General features: G+C 43.3%; 1 protein-coding gene across 6 annotated transcripts in view; it reads right to left on the reverse strand.

The window, feature by feature from the left end:
- Positions 1–12,910, reverse strand: part of tnrc18 (trinucleotide repeat containing 18) — a 65,367-nt gene that overhangs the window by 25,992 nt on the left and 26,465 nt on the right. For 4 of the 6 annotated variants that reach the window (XM_079872036.1, XM_079872034.1, XM_079872035.1 and 1 more), the window contains exons 5-17: positions 10,498–12,246; positions 8,760–8,862; positions 7,053–7,258; positions 6,352–6,498; positions 5,996–6,180; positions 5,394–5,820; positions 3,730–4,695; positions 3,148–3,299; positions 2,739–2,872; positions 2,463–2,618; positions 2,204–2,378; positions 1,567–1,939; positions 532–792 (exon numbers count right to left, since the gene is read on the reverse strand). In XM_079872036.1, coding sequence (XP_079728162.1) covers positions 532–792; positions 1,567–1,939; positions 2,204–2,378; positions 2,463–2,618; positions 2,739–2,872; positions 3,148–3,299; positions 3,730–4,695; positions 5,394–5,820; positions 5,996–6,180; positions 6,352–6,498; positions 7,053–7,258; positions 8,760–8,862; positions 10,498–12,246 — 5,034 coding nt within the window. The remainder of the gene's footprint in view (positions 1–531; positions 793–1,566; positions 1,940–2,203; positions 2,379–2,462; positions 2,619–2,738; positions 2,873–3,147; positions 3,300–3,729; positions 4,696–5,393; positions 5,821–5,995; positions 6,181–6,351; positions 6,499–7,052; positions 7,259–8,759; positions 8,863–10,497; positions 12,247–12,910) is intronic. The other 2 variants (XM_079872037.1, XM_079872033.1) reach the window with 1 other exon arrangement.

Consider the following 12,910-nt stretch of genomic DNA (forward strand, 5'->3'; position numbering starts at 1 on the left):
TTAGTTATGCTTCTCAAAGTCATTTGGCCTAACGAATCTCATCAGCACTGCTCAGGAGAGCTGAATTTATGCAGAGATCTCCTTGTGACAGCTCTTCACTAATGAAAGGGATATTTGAACAACAGAGGAAATCAGGAGTGTGGAGCGTTGCAATCTAACACTCTACAGCAGGAGATGTAGCGAAAGAGACAGAGAACACTGCGTTTCTTTACTTTCAGTAAAAATGAAATCAGCATGTTTAATAAAGCTTGGGTACCAAACTGCAATACAATAAAGAACACTTTCCACACAGCCACACACATTTTAATGCACAATGGCAAGACATTCCTATAAAAGTAACCATTAAAAGGGACTCTAACAAGAGCCGATTAAATTATATACAGGATGTGAGGTAGCAAATTCTGATGCAATGAAAAATTTCACCATGACCGACAGTCATGGTTAAAAATACAAGACAGACCAAAAATAAAAAAGCTAAAACCGAGCAGCTGCCATCTCGATTTTGTGCATAGTGAGGTATGCTTTATTAACCTTGGTCAAATGAGTCCTCAGAGGAGCTGACTCCTGCCTCCTGTAGCAATAAAGCAAAGTGCTTATGTTTCCTCTCTTTGGCCGCCTGCTTGGACTTGAGTGATGAAGACAAAGATGAAGAGGCTCTCTTGGACGATGAGCGCTTTTTCTTGGTTGGAGTGCTGCACAGGCCGGCGAGCTGTGGACGTGACACTGTTCTCCCCAACAAGGAGCTGGGAGGCCAGCCATCCTTCAGGGAATCTTCCTCTTCTGAATCCGTGTCTGGCACAAATCACAAAACACTTCACTCAGGATGGAGGACCAAAAGCATGATGAACTAAAAACTGATTTAAAACAATTATACTTAAATCCATGATGCACTACACTGCAATATAAATCCAAAGTTTGGGGTCAGTAAGATTATTTTTATTTTTTTTATTAATACTTATTCTGCAAGGACACATTAAAGAGCTTTAAAGTTACTTTTTACTCCCATTATAAAGCTTTGAAGAGCCAGGATATTTTTTTATAGAACTCTGATGTGAACTAACCCTTTAATTAAACAGAACAATAAAAAGCAAAAAAGTGACAATAAACGACATACGTTACAAAAAAAATTCCATTTCAAATAAATGCTGTTCTTTTGAACTTTCTATTCATCAGAGAATCCTGAAAAATAATAATTGTATGACCTTTTCCACAAAAATGTTAAGCAACGCAACTGTTTTTAACACCAATAATAATAATAAGAAATTGTTTCTTTAGCAGCAAATCAGCATATTAGACTGATTTCTGAAGGGTCATGTGATCAAATTCAGCTTTACTATTACAGGAATAAATTAAAGTTTTAAATTAGTAAAATATTAAATATTTGTATCATATTTTTGATCAAATAAATGCATGAGTCAAGCATGATAGACTTCATTCAAAACATTAAAACATTGATTAGACATATTGATACCAAGACACAAAAAAATTTACACAACAAAAATTCCTATACTGTGATAAAAACTGTCACAACAACAATTTTTTGTTTTTACAAAAAGCGTGACTTACTGTTAGAAAAGCTGCTGATTTCTGACCTCATTGGAGAATAAGGTGCTTTCCGCTGGCCTTTTCCCTTAAGGCATGGATCTGAAGGCTTCGTTTTGGCAGCCATTTTGCTTTTACCTCCTTTGGAAGACTTGTGAAAGGTGCTGAGATCTTTTGACAGGCTGGATTTTCCCATCTTGACTCTCATGTCTAAATCGGTGAGCATGGGGACTCTGCTTCCAGAGCTAGCCCTGGACTTCCCTGAGGAACCCTCTATGAACTTACAAGAAGACTTGCTGAGTTTACTGAGTTTAGTGAGAGACAAGGCCTTGTCGAGTTTGGATGCCAACTGCTCCTGCTCGCTCACTCGGCTCTTCTTTACGACCATTTTAGGTGCCTGTTCAAAGAGATAAAAGCATTGAATGTATATTATTAAACAAATAGGACAGGGAACTGAAAGAAAGAGCAGGAATGGGATCAGACACGCTGCAAGCAAGACTTGAGCTGTGCTGCACATACGAGTGATGTGGGTTCAACATGTTTGGAGCATGTGCACTTACCATTGCACCATGGCTCCAACTGGAACATGTTTGTTTAACAAAAACTCAAATTTTCAGATATTTAGGGGCTTTTGTTCAACTCCAGTATAATAGAGACAGACCTCGTGAGAGTAGCTTGAAGATGCCTCCTGCTCGCCCCAGCTCTTTTTTTTCTTCTTCAATCTCAACGCACTGCTATCTTCCTCCTCCTCCTCATCTCTGTTAGATGCCCGAAAGCGCTTCCTCAGCACCTCCCCACTCTCAGAGTCCTCTGAGTACAGCACGCTTCTGCCCAACCTGCAAAACAACAGAGCGTTCAGCTGCAGGGCAGGCTGTGGTGAGCACAGCTGGGCCTTATCGGTGCCTGAGCTACACACTCACTTTGCACACTTCGAATCCAGCTTGCTGAGAGGTGGAGACAATGCACACAGGGCATGTTTCCTCTTTCGGGGACGCCCCGGGCCCCTGCGGGCTAAACTTCTGTTCCTCTCCTGCTGCTGGATCTGTTGTTGTTGTTGCTGCTGCTGACGTTTCTCTCTGTGAATCACACAGGGATCATAAATTGTTTGATTGTTAGTAGGATTAAGTGAGGTAGATTGGCATTACTGGTCTTAATAAAGTGATGTTAAGGGATTTAATGCTAATTGAGAGACTCACTCTTTGTCTCTCCGTCTCTGCAGCTTGACAAGATCTCGTTGCTTGTCTTTGTAGCGCTGCTGCAGCTCAGCGAGTCTCACACGGTAGTCCACTTCTACAGTGTCCATTCCCTCCAAAGAGGATTTGGAGAACATCTAAGAGCCAGAGCAAGATTAGCATCTGTGGTTTAACTTCTATAGATCTCTCAGCAGCTGTTAACACTGGCTATGGACATCTGGCTGAAATCAAGTGCACATGCAACTGAGTGTAAAGAGGCTGGAAATCTTAAGTATTATTAGCTAAAAGCTTGCACTCCTTGTATTTAAAACTACAAACATCCTAGAATTACCATTCTGATAACAGAAATCTTAACTTCTTGAGCACTGGTTTAAGAGGGAGAAGAAAAGAAGTCATAAATAGGCAAGCATACAGGTTCATCTTTCTTCTGTCTCCAGCTGTATTTCTTATTAGGGTTGAGCTCTCGGGGGAGGCGGATGATAATCTGAGGCTGACACTCGATGGCCTCCAGAAGAACCTGCCTGCCAGCTTCCAGCAGACTCTCCAGTCCACAGAGTATTACAGCTGCACACACAAACACACGATCGATACCAACATTAATTACCTCTAGGGGAGCATGGGACAGCCCCGCATTTTCCAATACATCAGTATATAGGTGTTTCTTGTGTCAGTGCGATAACGCATTTGACGTACAGATACATCCAAAATACCAGATAGATGCATTTATTTATACTTTAAACAAACGTATTTACTCTAAAAGATTCATAGATGAACAACCAGCACTGGCACACTGTTCATCACTCCAGCAAATTCTGAACATACTCACTAGATCTGAAACAATTCCTGAGCTTGTTTCAGCACATTTTACTTTACAGCACACTACAGTGAGCAAACCTTCCTCCCTAATCATCACTTCCATTTGAACTGTTAGAGCATGCTACATCAGGTCCCACATCCTTCAGATTACCGTTCCTCTCTCTGAAATGAGACTCACCCTGTGTGTCATCTCTGGGTTGCCTCTGCATCTCCAGCTCTGCCATCTGGCTAAGCAGGGCCATGCCTTCCAGAGCAGTGGACTCTAGGGGACTGACGCCCTTGCAGAGCTCAGACCTAGAGGTACACGCATCTGCCAGGATGGACACTGCTCCGGCCTGCGGAAGCTCGCTGGCCGTGACCAGGGCGAACATGCCTGCCATGGGGTCTTCAGGGAGGATGGCCACCGGTACGGAAGAGGGCTGAAGGTGAGGAGGGCTGCTGTTAGGCAGGAAAAGATTGTCAAGTTTGGATTCCAGGTGTGGAGCGTCAGGGACAGGATCTCTAAGGTCTACTAGGTTCAAACTATCAGAGAGATCAGAGGGTGGTTTTGCTGGCTGGATGTCACAAGCTACAAGGTGTGTGTCAGTGTAACTTGATGAAGATTTGTAAACTTGGTCTACCAGACCAATTGAGTCCTCTGCAGTTTCTGCTCTGGTCGTTCTTTCAGTATATGTCTCATACAGCCCTGGATGGCTTGAGGTGGCAGCTTCCATTTTGACAGCCTCCCCATCTCCCTGGTCTGGTTCATCCTCTGGCAATGGTGTGGCTGTGGCTCTAGGGTGGGCCTCAGCCTCTGTGGGGGTTCTAGGGTCTTGGGTGGTGATGGGTGCAAGCCTCAGGCTGTCCTGGCTCAGGACGTCTTTGTTGTCTTCCAGGTTTGGCTCTTTTTTTAACACAGTGCTACCCTCATCCATGGACTCTTTCTCTCTGGATGCCTGAAGTGACTCCACGACCACTGGAGAACACAAGTGCTGGGGTTTGACATCTGCGGTGGTCGCCAAGTGCTCGGATGTCTCAGCCGGCAATGGCACATCTGGTGCCAGGCCGTCAGCATCTGCGGCAGCGGCTGGCTGGAGGAGGTAGGGGTAATGGCTGCCAAACGGTGCTGTTATCGATTGGTATGGGTAGCCAGGAGGAATTTCTGCTGAAGAAACAGAAGAGAGAACAATTTGAGGGGCTAGGAGTGCTTATGTAAAGACTAGAAAGGCTTTAGTTCCCTGCGACAGAGTGACAAAGTGATTAATAACCCCACATGTTCTTCGGCACAGGGGCTTTATGAAACTTTCATGAACCAAATGGCCCCAGCACAAGCATCCCAAAAGCCCTTATATACACATAGGCCAACACGCTCGTGCATACTCATACATTCAGAATGCACCATGAGCAGAAAATCTATTTATCCTGAGCATTGAACATTTTTAAAGGGAAACCGCCAGGGGATACGGGTACAAAAGGGCTGCTGTCATAAGTCTCTATTCCAGTGAAGAGACAGCTGGTAATCCCATATGTGGAGATATTTGCAGACTACTCATTAAGACTGCACTACCCTGCACATTCTGACATGAAGAATAGCGCACTGCATTTGATTGCCGTCCTGTGAGTATACTCAGTCCCCTCCCAAACATATTTCCTTAAAAATAGCAATATGGAGATTAAGGGCCTTACATTATTAAACCGCTGTCCTTTCATTTTGATTAGTTTCCTTCTCATTTATTGTGCAATATGCAAATAAACAATAATTACTCCATATGATCAAGCAAATTCATAGTTGTTGCAATTTTGACAAATTAAGCAGGCTCAATCCTGGACATTTCATTTGGGAAAGCTGACCTTCCCACTTACCATGGTACATGGATGAGAACGGAGTAGAAGTTTGCTTCAGTAGACTGAGTGGTTCTTTCTCAGGCACTTCCACAGATTCCTCTTTGGTCTGGATGGGGGATGTAGGGAGAGGCGATGCCGAAACGGGGCTGACTGAATGAGGGACAGGAGATGATGGATGGGAGTAGGGCTGTTGAGGGAGGGACTTCTCCACTTTGGGTCTCTCCTCAGACTTCAGTGCAGTGACAGGTGAAGGCAACGGTGGGACGGGCAGCGGCGTCAGGGCTTTTCTATACGAGGTGGAGGGGGTTGGAGAGCGTGGGGGAGGCTTGCGTGAGTGTAGGGCTTGAGTGGGGATGCCCGAGAGACTGGATTTGGCCCCTTCAGCTCCTCTCTTGTCTGTTTTTTCATCCAAATCAGTCCTAGAGTGACTTGCATTTAATCTCTCCTGCACCAGAAAAAAAATTATAAATAAATCAAATCTGAATTCAAATCTGGTTTTATGCCTGTTTTCCATGCTGAACATTCAGATTTGGTGCAAATAGACCTCAAGGACTACAAAATGGAAAATACAGGAGTGTCTTCCCACGAATATAATGACATTGACAGAAAGAATCTCATACCACTAACTGTGCGTTCCTCTGCAGTTCCATGACCTGTGCGGTCTGATGCTGGATCATGTAAAGCTCCTGTTGCCGCAGGAGCTGCTGGTGGGAGAGGAGCTGGAGCTGATGGGCATGCTGCAGAGAGCTTCCTGCCGGCGGATACATGGCCGACCACAGCGGGGGGCCTCGTTCTAACATCTCAGCTTTTAAAGAACAAGAGGAATATTTGAGCATCACGAATCAAGTATATTTATTCTGCTACACGTCAGGAATATCACTACCACTCACTTTTATAAATGCACATTTTATTTTATGTGTTAATGGAAAGATGGTAAAATATGAACACAGAAATTGTGGTGAATATACGGGCCTACCATAATGTGGCAGATGCTCTGTCTGAATAACAACCACCTGTCCGGTCTGTGGATCTCGGGCAAACTGGTAAGGTGGGGGGATGGAACCTGTCAAGGCAGTTGGATATCCTGGAGGCAGCGTCTGATGAAGGGAAGGGGGACCCAGTCCTGTTCAACAACAGAGCGACAAGAAATGGTTGGGTTCACCATATTTGTAGTTGATGGTCCATTTGCACTTGCATTCTGGCAGCTTTGTGAACACTCAAGAGTTAATCCCCAAGAGAAACACCATTCCCAGCATAATCTCACCCCTGTGCATGGAGCACAGACCTAGTTGAATTCCTGCCAAAATGCACAGCACTTTAACTACAGCTATTTTCTTATAGGACATTTTTGTTTTAAAAGTAAAGTCTAGACAGAAACTCGAACGTCAGAGAATTTAACTGACAGTGCTGTTTGCTGTTATTCTTGGATGGAAGTTGTGGAGTGAGACTGACTATTTCTAAGAATGACTAAAACACTCAGCCTAGACAAAATGCTTGGGCCGTCTGGCAGGGTCAACAGACTGCCTCGAGGAAATAATTTGGTGTCCAAATCCCATTCACAACCCAGTTCTGCAGCATTCCAGACTGCATGACCCTTGATCATTTGCAACAATTGCTTGTTGTAACATGACATAATTCTTACACTACAACCATAGGCGTAAAAAAAAATGTGGGTACCATATGGAGAGCCAGACAACCACATGGAGGGGGCTCCTGGTCGGGGCAGCCACGGGTGGGAGGCCAGGTGGGAGGCGGGGTCAGCAGGCCAGCGGCCCGCACCAGCCAGATTCGGTCCACCAGTCACCATCAGGTTGGGGTTCAGTCCACTAGCAGACACCATAGGTGGATGCATCTGAGTGTAGTCTGCCAACTCTTTATTCTCTCTGTGAATGAAGTGACTTACTTATTAGTGATTAACCAATCAATGGCAATGTCAGTAAGTTTGCATTTCCTAATTGCACATTGAAGTCTCAATCTCAATAAAAAATTCTGTAATTAAAAAAATGTGCCTTTGCTTTAAAAAAAAAGGAAAACATGCATTTTTGGGGCAAAGCTTTGCTGTGTATTCCTTAAACACTTGACAAAAAATATGCTTATATTTTTAATAAAATATTCTTATATTAGCCAAAAGTTGTTTTTTTATTGGAAAGCCTCTATTTCTATTTTCTATTTAAATATTCTCCGACATAAAAAAAAAAAAAATTTGTTTTAACCTTAATGTTATGGTAGTAATGCTACCAGAACGAAGAACAAAATTATATAATATTTTGAATTTGGTTAGTTATTCCCAACAAAGACCAACTCAAAAATCTTCCAAAAATAAATAAATTAAATAAACGGTTTGGAACAATATGAGGGTGGGTAAATCATTTTCACTTCTGGCTTAACTATTTCTTTAAAAGTCTGCCCAATATCCAGGTGCCTGCATTTGACGACCAGAAAAATGTTTGACATAGATGCTTCGACATTGCAAAATTCATGCTTATTTAAGGCCAAAAGTAGGACTGGTGGCCATTTAGCCCCAACTGTGACACAAATTCCCCAGTCTATGACTTCTATTCTGCCTTACACTTAAGGACAGGCACTGAGGGCGGAATCCTGCTGAGAGAGCCAGTCACTTTTATAAGCACCAATTTCCCCAGTGGGGAAGACTGACTTTTTCTAGTCCTCGAAATGAGAGCCACACTTTGAAAATAGGCTCATATCTGCCGAGAACTGTTGCCATAAATCTGTCCACTCTAAAGAAAACCACGCTGAGAGTGTGACCAATGAAAGTAAAATGTTGCTCCGTTTAGCCAGTATGTGGAATCAAAGAAACAAGAATCCTTTCACACTGGATGGATATGCTTAGTCCTTACTACAAGGTGAATGATTTTAATAAAAGGGTGCCTTAATTAGCAGACTTTCATCCAGGCTTCTAACATCCGTTTAGAGTTACCTGAACAAAGATAACATCTATTTTGGCACATAAACACTTCAGGATTGTCGCTAAATGTTTTTGTGTATATATATATATATATATATATATATATATATATATATATATATATATATATATATATATATATATATATATATATATATATATATATATATAAAAAAGAAAAAAAAAGAACATTTAGTTCAGTTGTACAACAAACGCTACCATTATAAATTGAAAGCATCTGCTCTGCTCCATACAGCACGAGCTGCAGAGTCGCAGTACAGTGCAGCAGGAGTAAGATTTCACTTTTCACACGACGAGAGTAAGGAGAGATGACTGACAGATGAGGATATACACACACACATATACATATACATATACACATATGTACATAGAATTTTACAAGTTGCAAGTTACAAAAAACATGGTGCTTTATGTCAGCGGTTATAAACTCATCTTACCTTAATACTTTCTCCTGCTCACGCTCCACACGTCCCGACAGCAGGCGCTCGTCACGGTGGCGCGTCCTTTCGTCTCCTTGTTCTTCCACTGTGTGGATTGGGCCTGCAAGGTTACGACATTACACTAATTACAGATGTTGACAAACAGTTTTTAATAAATGAGCTAACTTCATAGTGTTTGCCAATATCACATTTTTCACCATTTCAGATGTTTAATCCCAATTTACACATTTCTGACCTTTCTTAGGCTAAAAACAAAGTCAAACATTAGTAGTCTGCCAGTCTGGCAAGACTTAAAATGTTACCGTTTTCTCTTTATAAATACACTTCTCCATAAATAGCCCAAACTCTAAGGGTGTTTATCAGTCCTAACACTCAGCACCAGTCATATTCAGTGTCTTACACATCTATGAGATTACAGACAGACTGTGTAGAGGAAAAAGAAAAAACACCGAGAACATATGCAGAGTAACATATCACATTTACAAGAACCCATTGAGGCCCATCAATCACTTATCAATGTTTCAACACCACTGTGGCGTCATCCATGGTTCAAATTGCTCTTCATAGAGTAGCAGCCATTTGGAGAATCATCAGACAAAACAAGCAGTATTTCACATACCGAACTAAACTAAAAGAGCCTCTGAAGTTTGTGTTCAAAATACCTCAACAACACAGCCCTGTAAAAGATAAACGCGTAGAACTTATCCGAGCGGGATTTAGTTAGGAGTGCATTGAACCTTTCAGTACTGACAGTGGCTGAGAAGAGATTGCGTTCTTTTAAACAGAGGAGGGGGACGAAAGTGCACACAGATCTCTGTCATGCTCCAGGGAAAAGGTTTCAGTCTGTTTCCAAGGTTACCAAAAGCCTGTCGGACATGCTATCCGTTTGCATCAAAAAGAGGGCAAATTAGTCAAGCAAAGCTCTGTCCCTAACACTTGTTTTTAATGTAAATTCAAACTCAGAAAGTGTAGACTAATGTTATTACAGCAATTTCCTTGCACACAAGAGGACATAAATTAATGCCTTTCTCCCCAGCTCTCTTTCTGCCCCTTTCTGAAGCTGATTCGATTGCTAAGCAACAAAACTAAAGTCATATTAGAATGCACTGCTTGTTTGCCACCTTTAGTAGAGCTTGGTAAATTATGTTTATAAGCAGTCAGGCATGCGGTGTCTTAGTGAAAGGTTTAACACACTCCCTAGGCTAACAGGAAACACTGTGGGCCAAAGCAATAGCAAAGCTCATGCTGTTTAAGAAACAAAAACAAAAGTGGGAGAAACCTTGCTGCTGAGCAGGCCAATGTAAATGGGCTATAACAACGGAAAATAAGACAGTGTGTTGTTCTTCGATTCCATTAAAGGCGTGAATGCATACCAACAGGGGCCAAAAATGTACAATTTACACACCTTATAGGGTTAGTTGTTCTTTTTTCTGCAGAACACAAGACATTTTGAACAATGTCTCAACTGTTTTTGCCTGTTTTGCAACTGTTAAACTGAAAGTCAATAGTGCCCAAAACAACACTGAACCCCCACTGACTTTCACTGTATGGACAGAAAATGACAAGGCATTTTGCAAAATATATCCTTTTGTGTTCCACAGAAGAAAGCAAGTTCAGAATTAGAAAAGACTTCTAAAATTTAGAAAAACATGGGGGTGAATTTAAATGAATTTTAATTCTTGGGTGAACTATACCTTTAAGAACAATGCATGCAAAGATATATGAGGCAACGCACCTTTGATGGATCCTCCAATTGGCCTGTCCCTGTCTGATACAGAGCTGTGCTTGCTGCTGTTGTCCCTCTGACGGGCTACAGCCACCGCTATGCCCACCGGGGGATGACGAACCTCAGCTTCACCCTGAGAAGAGCTTCCGTCTCTGCCAAAGGATTTAGCACTCTCTGGTCTCTCAGGCTCCTTCTTCAACTGCTTTCCAGGCTGCTGGGGTGGAAGGTGCTGAACTCTAGACACTCCGGGATAACCAGTCTCCAGTTTCATGCTGCCCAGTCCTCCAAATGGACTATGGCTATCGGATCCGTGCCTGGAGCCAGACTCGTTGGAAAAGTTGCCACTGTACTTTATGAGGCTTTGCATGGCTGAAACCTCCCTGTGGCCCTCAGGACTTCTGCCGCTGCCTACCGGTCTGTGCAAGCCAGTAGTATCTAGGTACATTCGCTTGCCCTCTTCCTCACCTCGGGAGCCATGGGTGTGTTGGGCTGCCAATGTGGCGATGTGACTGGTAGCATAATTGCCCATCTCGAAAGGCTTCCATTTGGGCTCAGCAGAACCCAAGCCCTTCAACGGATGCTGCTCCGAGTGAAGTGTACCTGGATCCATTCCAGAGAACGGATGGGCAGACCTTTGAACCCTATCCCGCTCTTGGCTGCGGGATTCAGTTTCGAGTCCCGTTTTAATTATGTGTTTAGATGTAGTGTTGGTTAAGTCTCTGGCATCTGGGCTGTTTCCAGATTTATTTGTGCACATTTCTAAATGCAAGGGCTTTTTCATGGCCAAACCGTTTGACCTAATTATCGAGCCTTCCTCTCGTAAAATGTCTCTCTTGACGTCCCCATGAGGGGGCGACTCACTCCTAATGGAGGACCGACCATGGTCCATTTGTGTTCTCTCATTCCCCACCTGCAGGGCTGATCTGTGCAAGTCCCTCTCCCTGCTCTTGTCATTTTTATTATCTCGAGCTTGGGAGGCAATTTGAATTGGCCCTTTTCGCTCATCGTAAACCTCGACAGAAGGCACATAAGTAGGAGCTATCACTCTCTGTTCTTTTCCTGGCTCTTTTGCTGTAGAGTAGAGCGGGTACATGTTGGGCGGCATGTGGTGAGGGGGAGGGTAGGTGCCAGAGGACACCAGCCTGGGCGGGAGATGGGACGGGTTCGGCTGCAGGGAAGAGGGACTGGCATACGACACATGCAGCGTGCCAGATGATGTAGCAACTGAATCGCATCTTTTCTGCTTGTCAGTGGAAAGGTGGCCCCCTGGCCGGCTGGTTTCGTCATCCCGGTCTCTGTCCCTCCTGTCCTGTTCCGTACTCAGGTGTCGTGCTGGCGTGCCACTATTTGTCCCGCAGTTGCCAAGTAAACTCTGGTGAGATTGTTTGGGCTTAGTGTCCGTGGTGCTCAGAGCAGGAGAGTGCTGGTGAAAGAAAGGCCGAGCGTGCTCCGTAGTCTTTGTAGACCTTTCTGAGTTGCCTGCTCTGCGCTCATCTTCTGCCTTGACATCCAAGGTGAGGTCCACCACGCTGTGGGGCCGTGACTCCTCTTTTGGCCTTTCTCGTTCCTTCCTTAGAAGGGAGTGGCCTAGGTCACTCTTACAGGGCTTCTCTTTTCCCAGATCCCTGCTTGAGTCTTTAGAGCTTTTGTGAGGAGGTAGGGCCTCCTTTTCCCTGGAGAAGGAGCAGGGCATGTGAGCCACTGGGCTCCTGGCCAGTGCAGACTGGGAGTGCACTGAACCTGGCAGGTAAAACCCCTCTGAAAGAATAAGAACAAAGTAGAAAGAGTGAGCCTGACAAAGCTTAGGATATCTGGTGTAAAAGATAAGACTGCTTAAAAGGCCCTAAACTGCAGAAAGTATATAAAAATATGGACCATAAACTAACTTGTTAAAACACTCTAAACAAGGCACTATCTGCGAGTACAGCAGAACAGAAATCAAAGGACTTGAAAAGTTCATGTACTAGTTGGTGAATGCTAACAAAAACAAAGTGCTGCCCTTTTCCCTCAGCTCCGAGGCAGAATAAAGTCTAAAGTTTTACTTGGTAATATTTTACTGAGAAAAAGGTAAATTATACAGGGCTTTAGACATGGAGCTATTTTTTTTAAACCATGCAATTTTAGCAATTGCTTCAAGTAGCCCATCTAGTATTATAGCTAGCAATCGATCAAACCACTCATTCACACACTTTAGTTCTAAATAGTGGTTCAACTGATCATATTACGTTTAAGCCACAGATCGGATAATTTTGCGGATCAGCAAGAAAAAAAAATATTTGAGGGTAACTTTGCTTTCCATTTATTATGTAAAGCACACTTAAAGTACTCTGATACCACAGCAAAAAGTACTTGCCTAACTAATAAAGTTCAAACATTATTAAAGGCAAATGAACAGTCAGTAAAAAATAAGAACAAATACACT

The sequence above is a fragment of the Squalius cephalus genome (genome assembly GCF_949319135.1).
Source record: "Squalius cephalus genome assembly, chromosome: 1".
NCBI classification, from domain to species: domain Eukaryota; kingdom Metazoa; phylum Chordata; class Actinopteri; order Cypriniformes; family Leuciscidae; genus Squalius; species Squalius cephalus.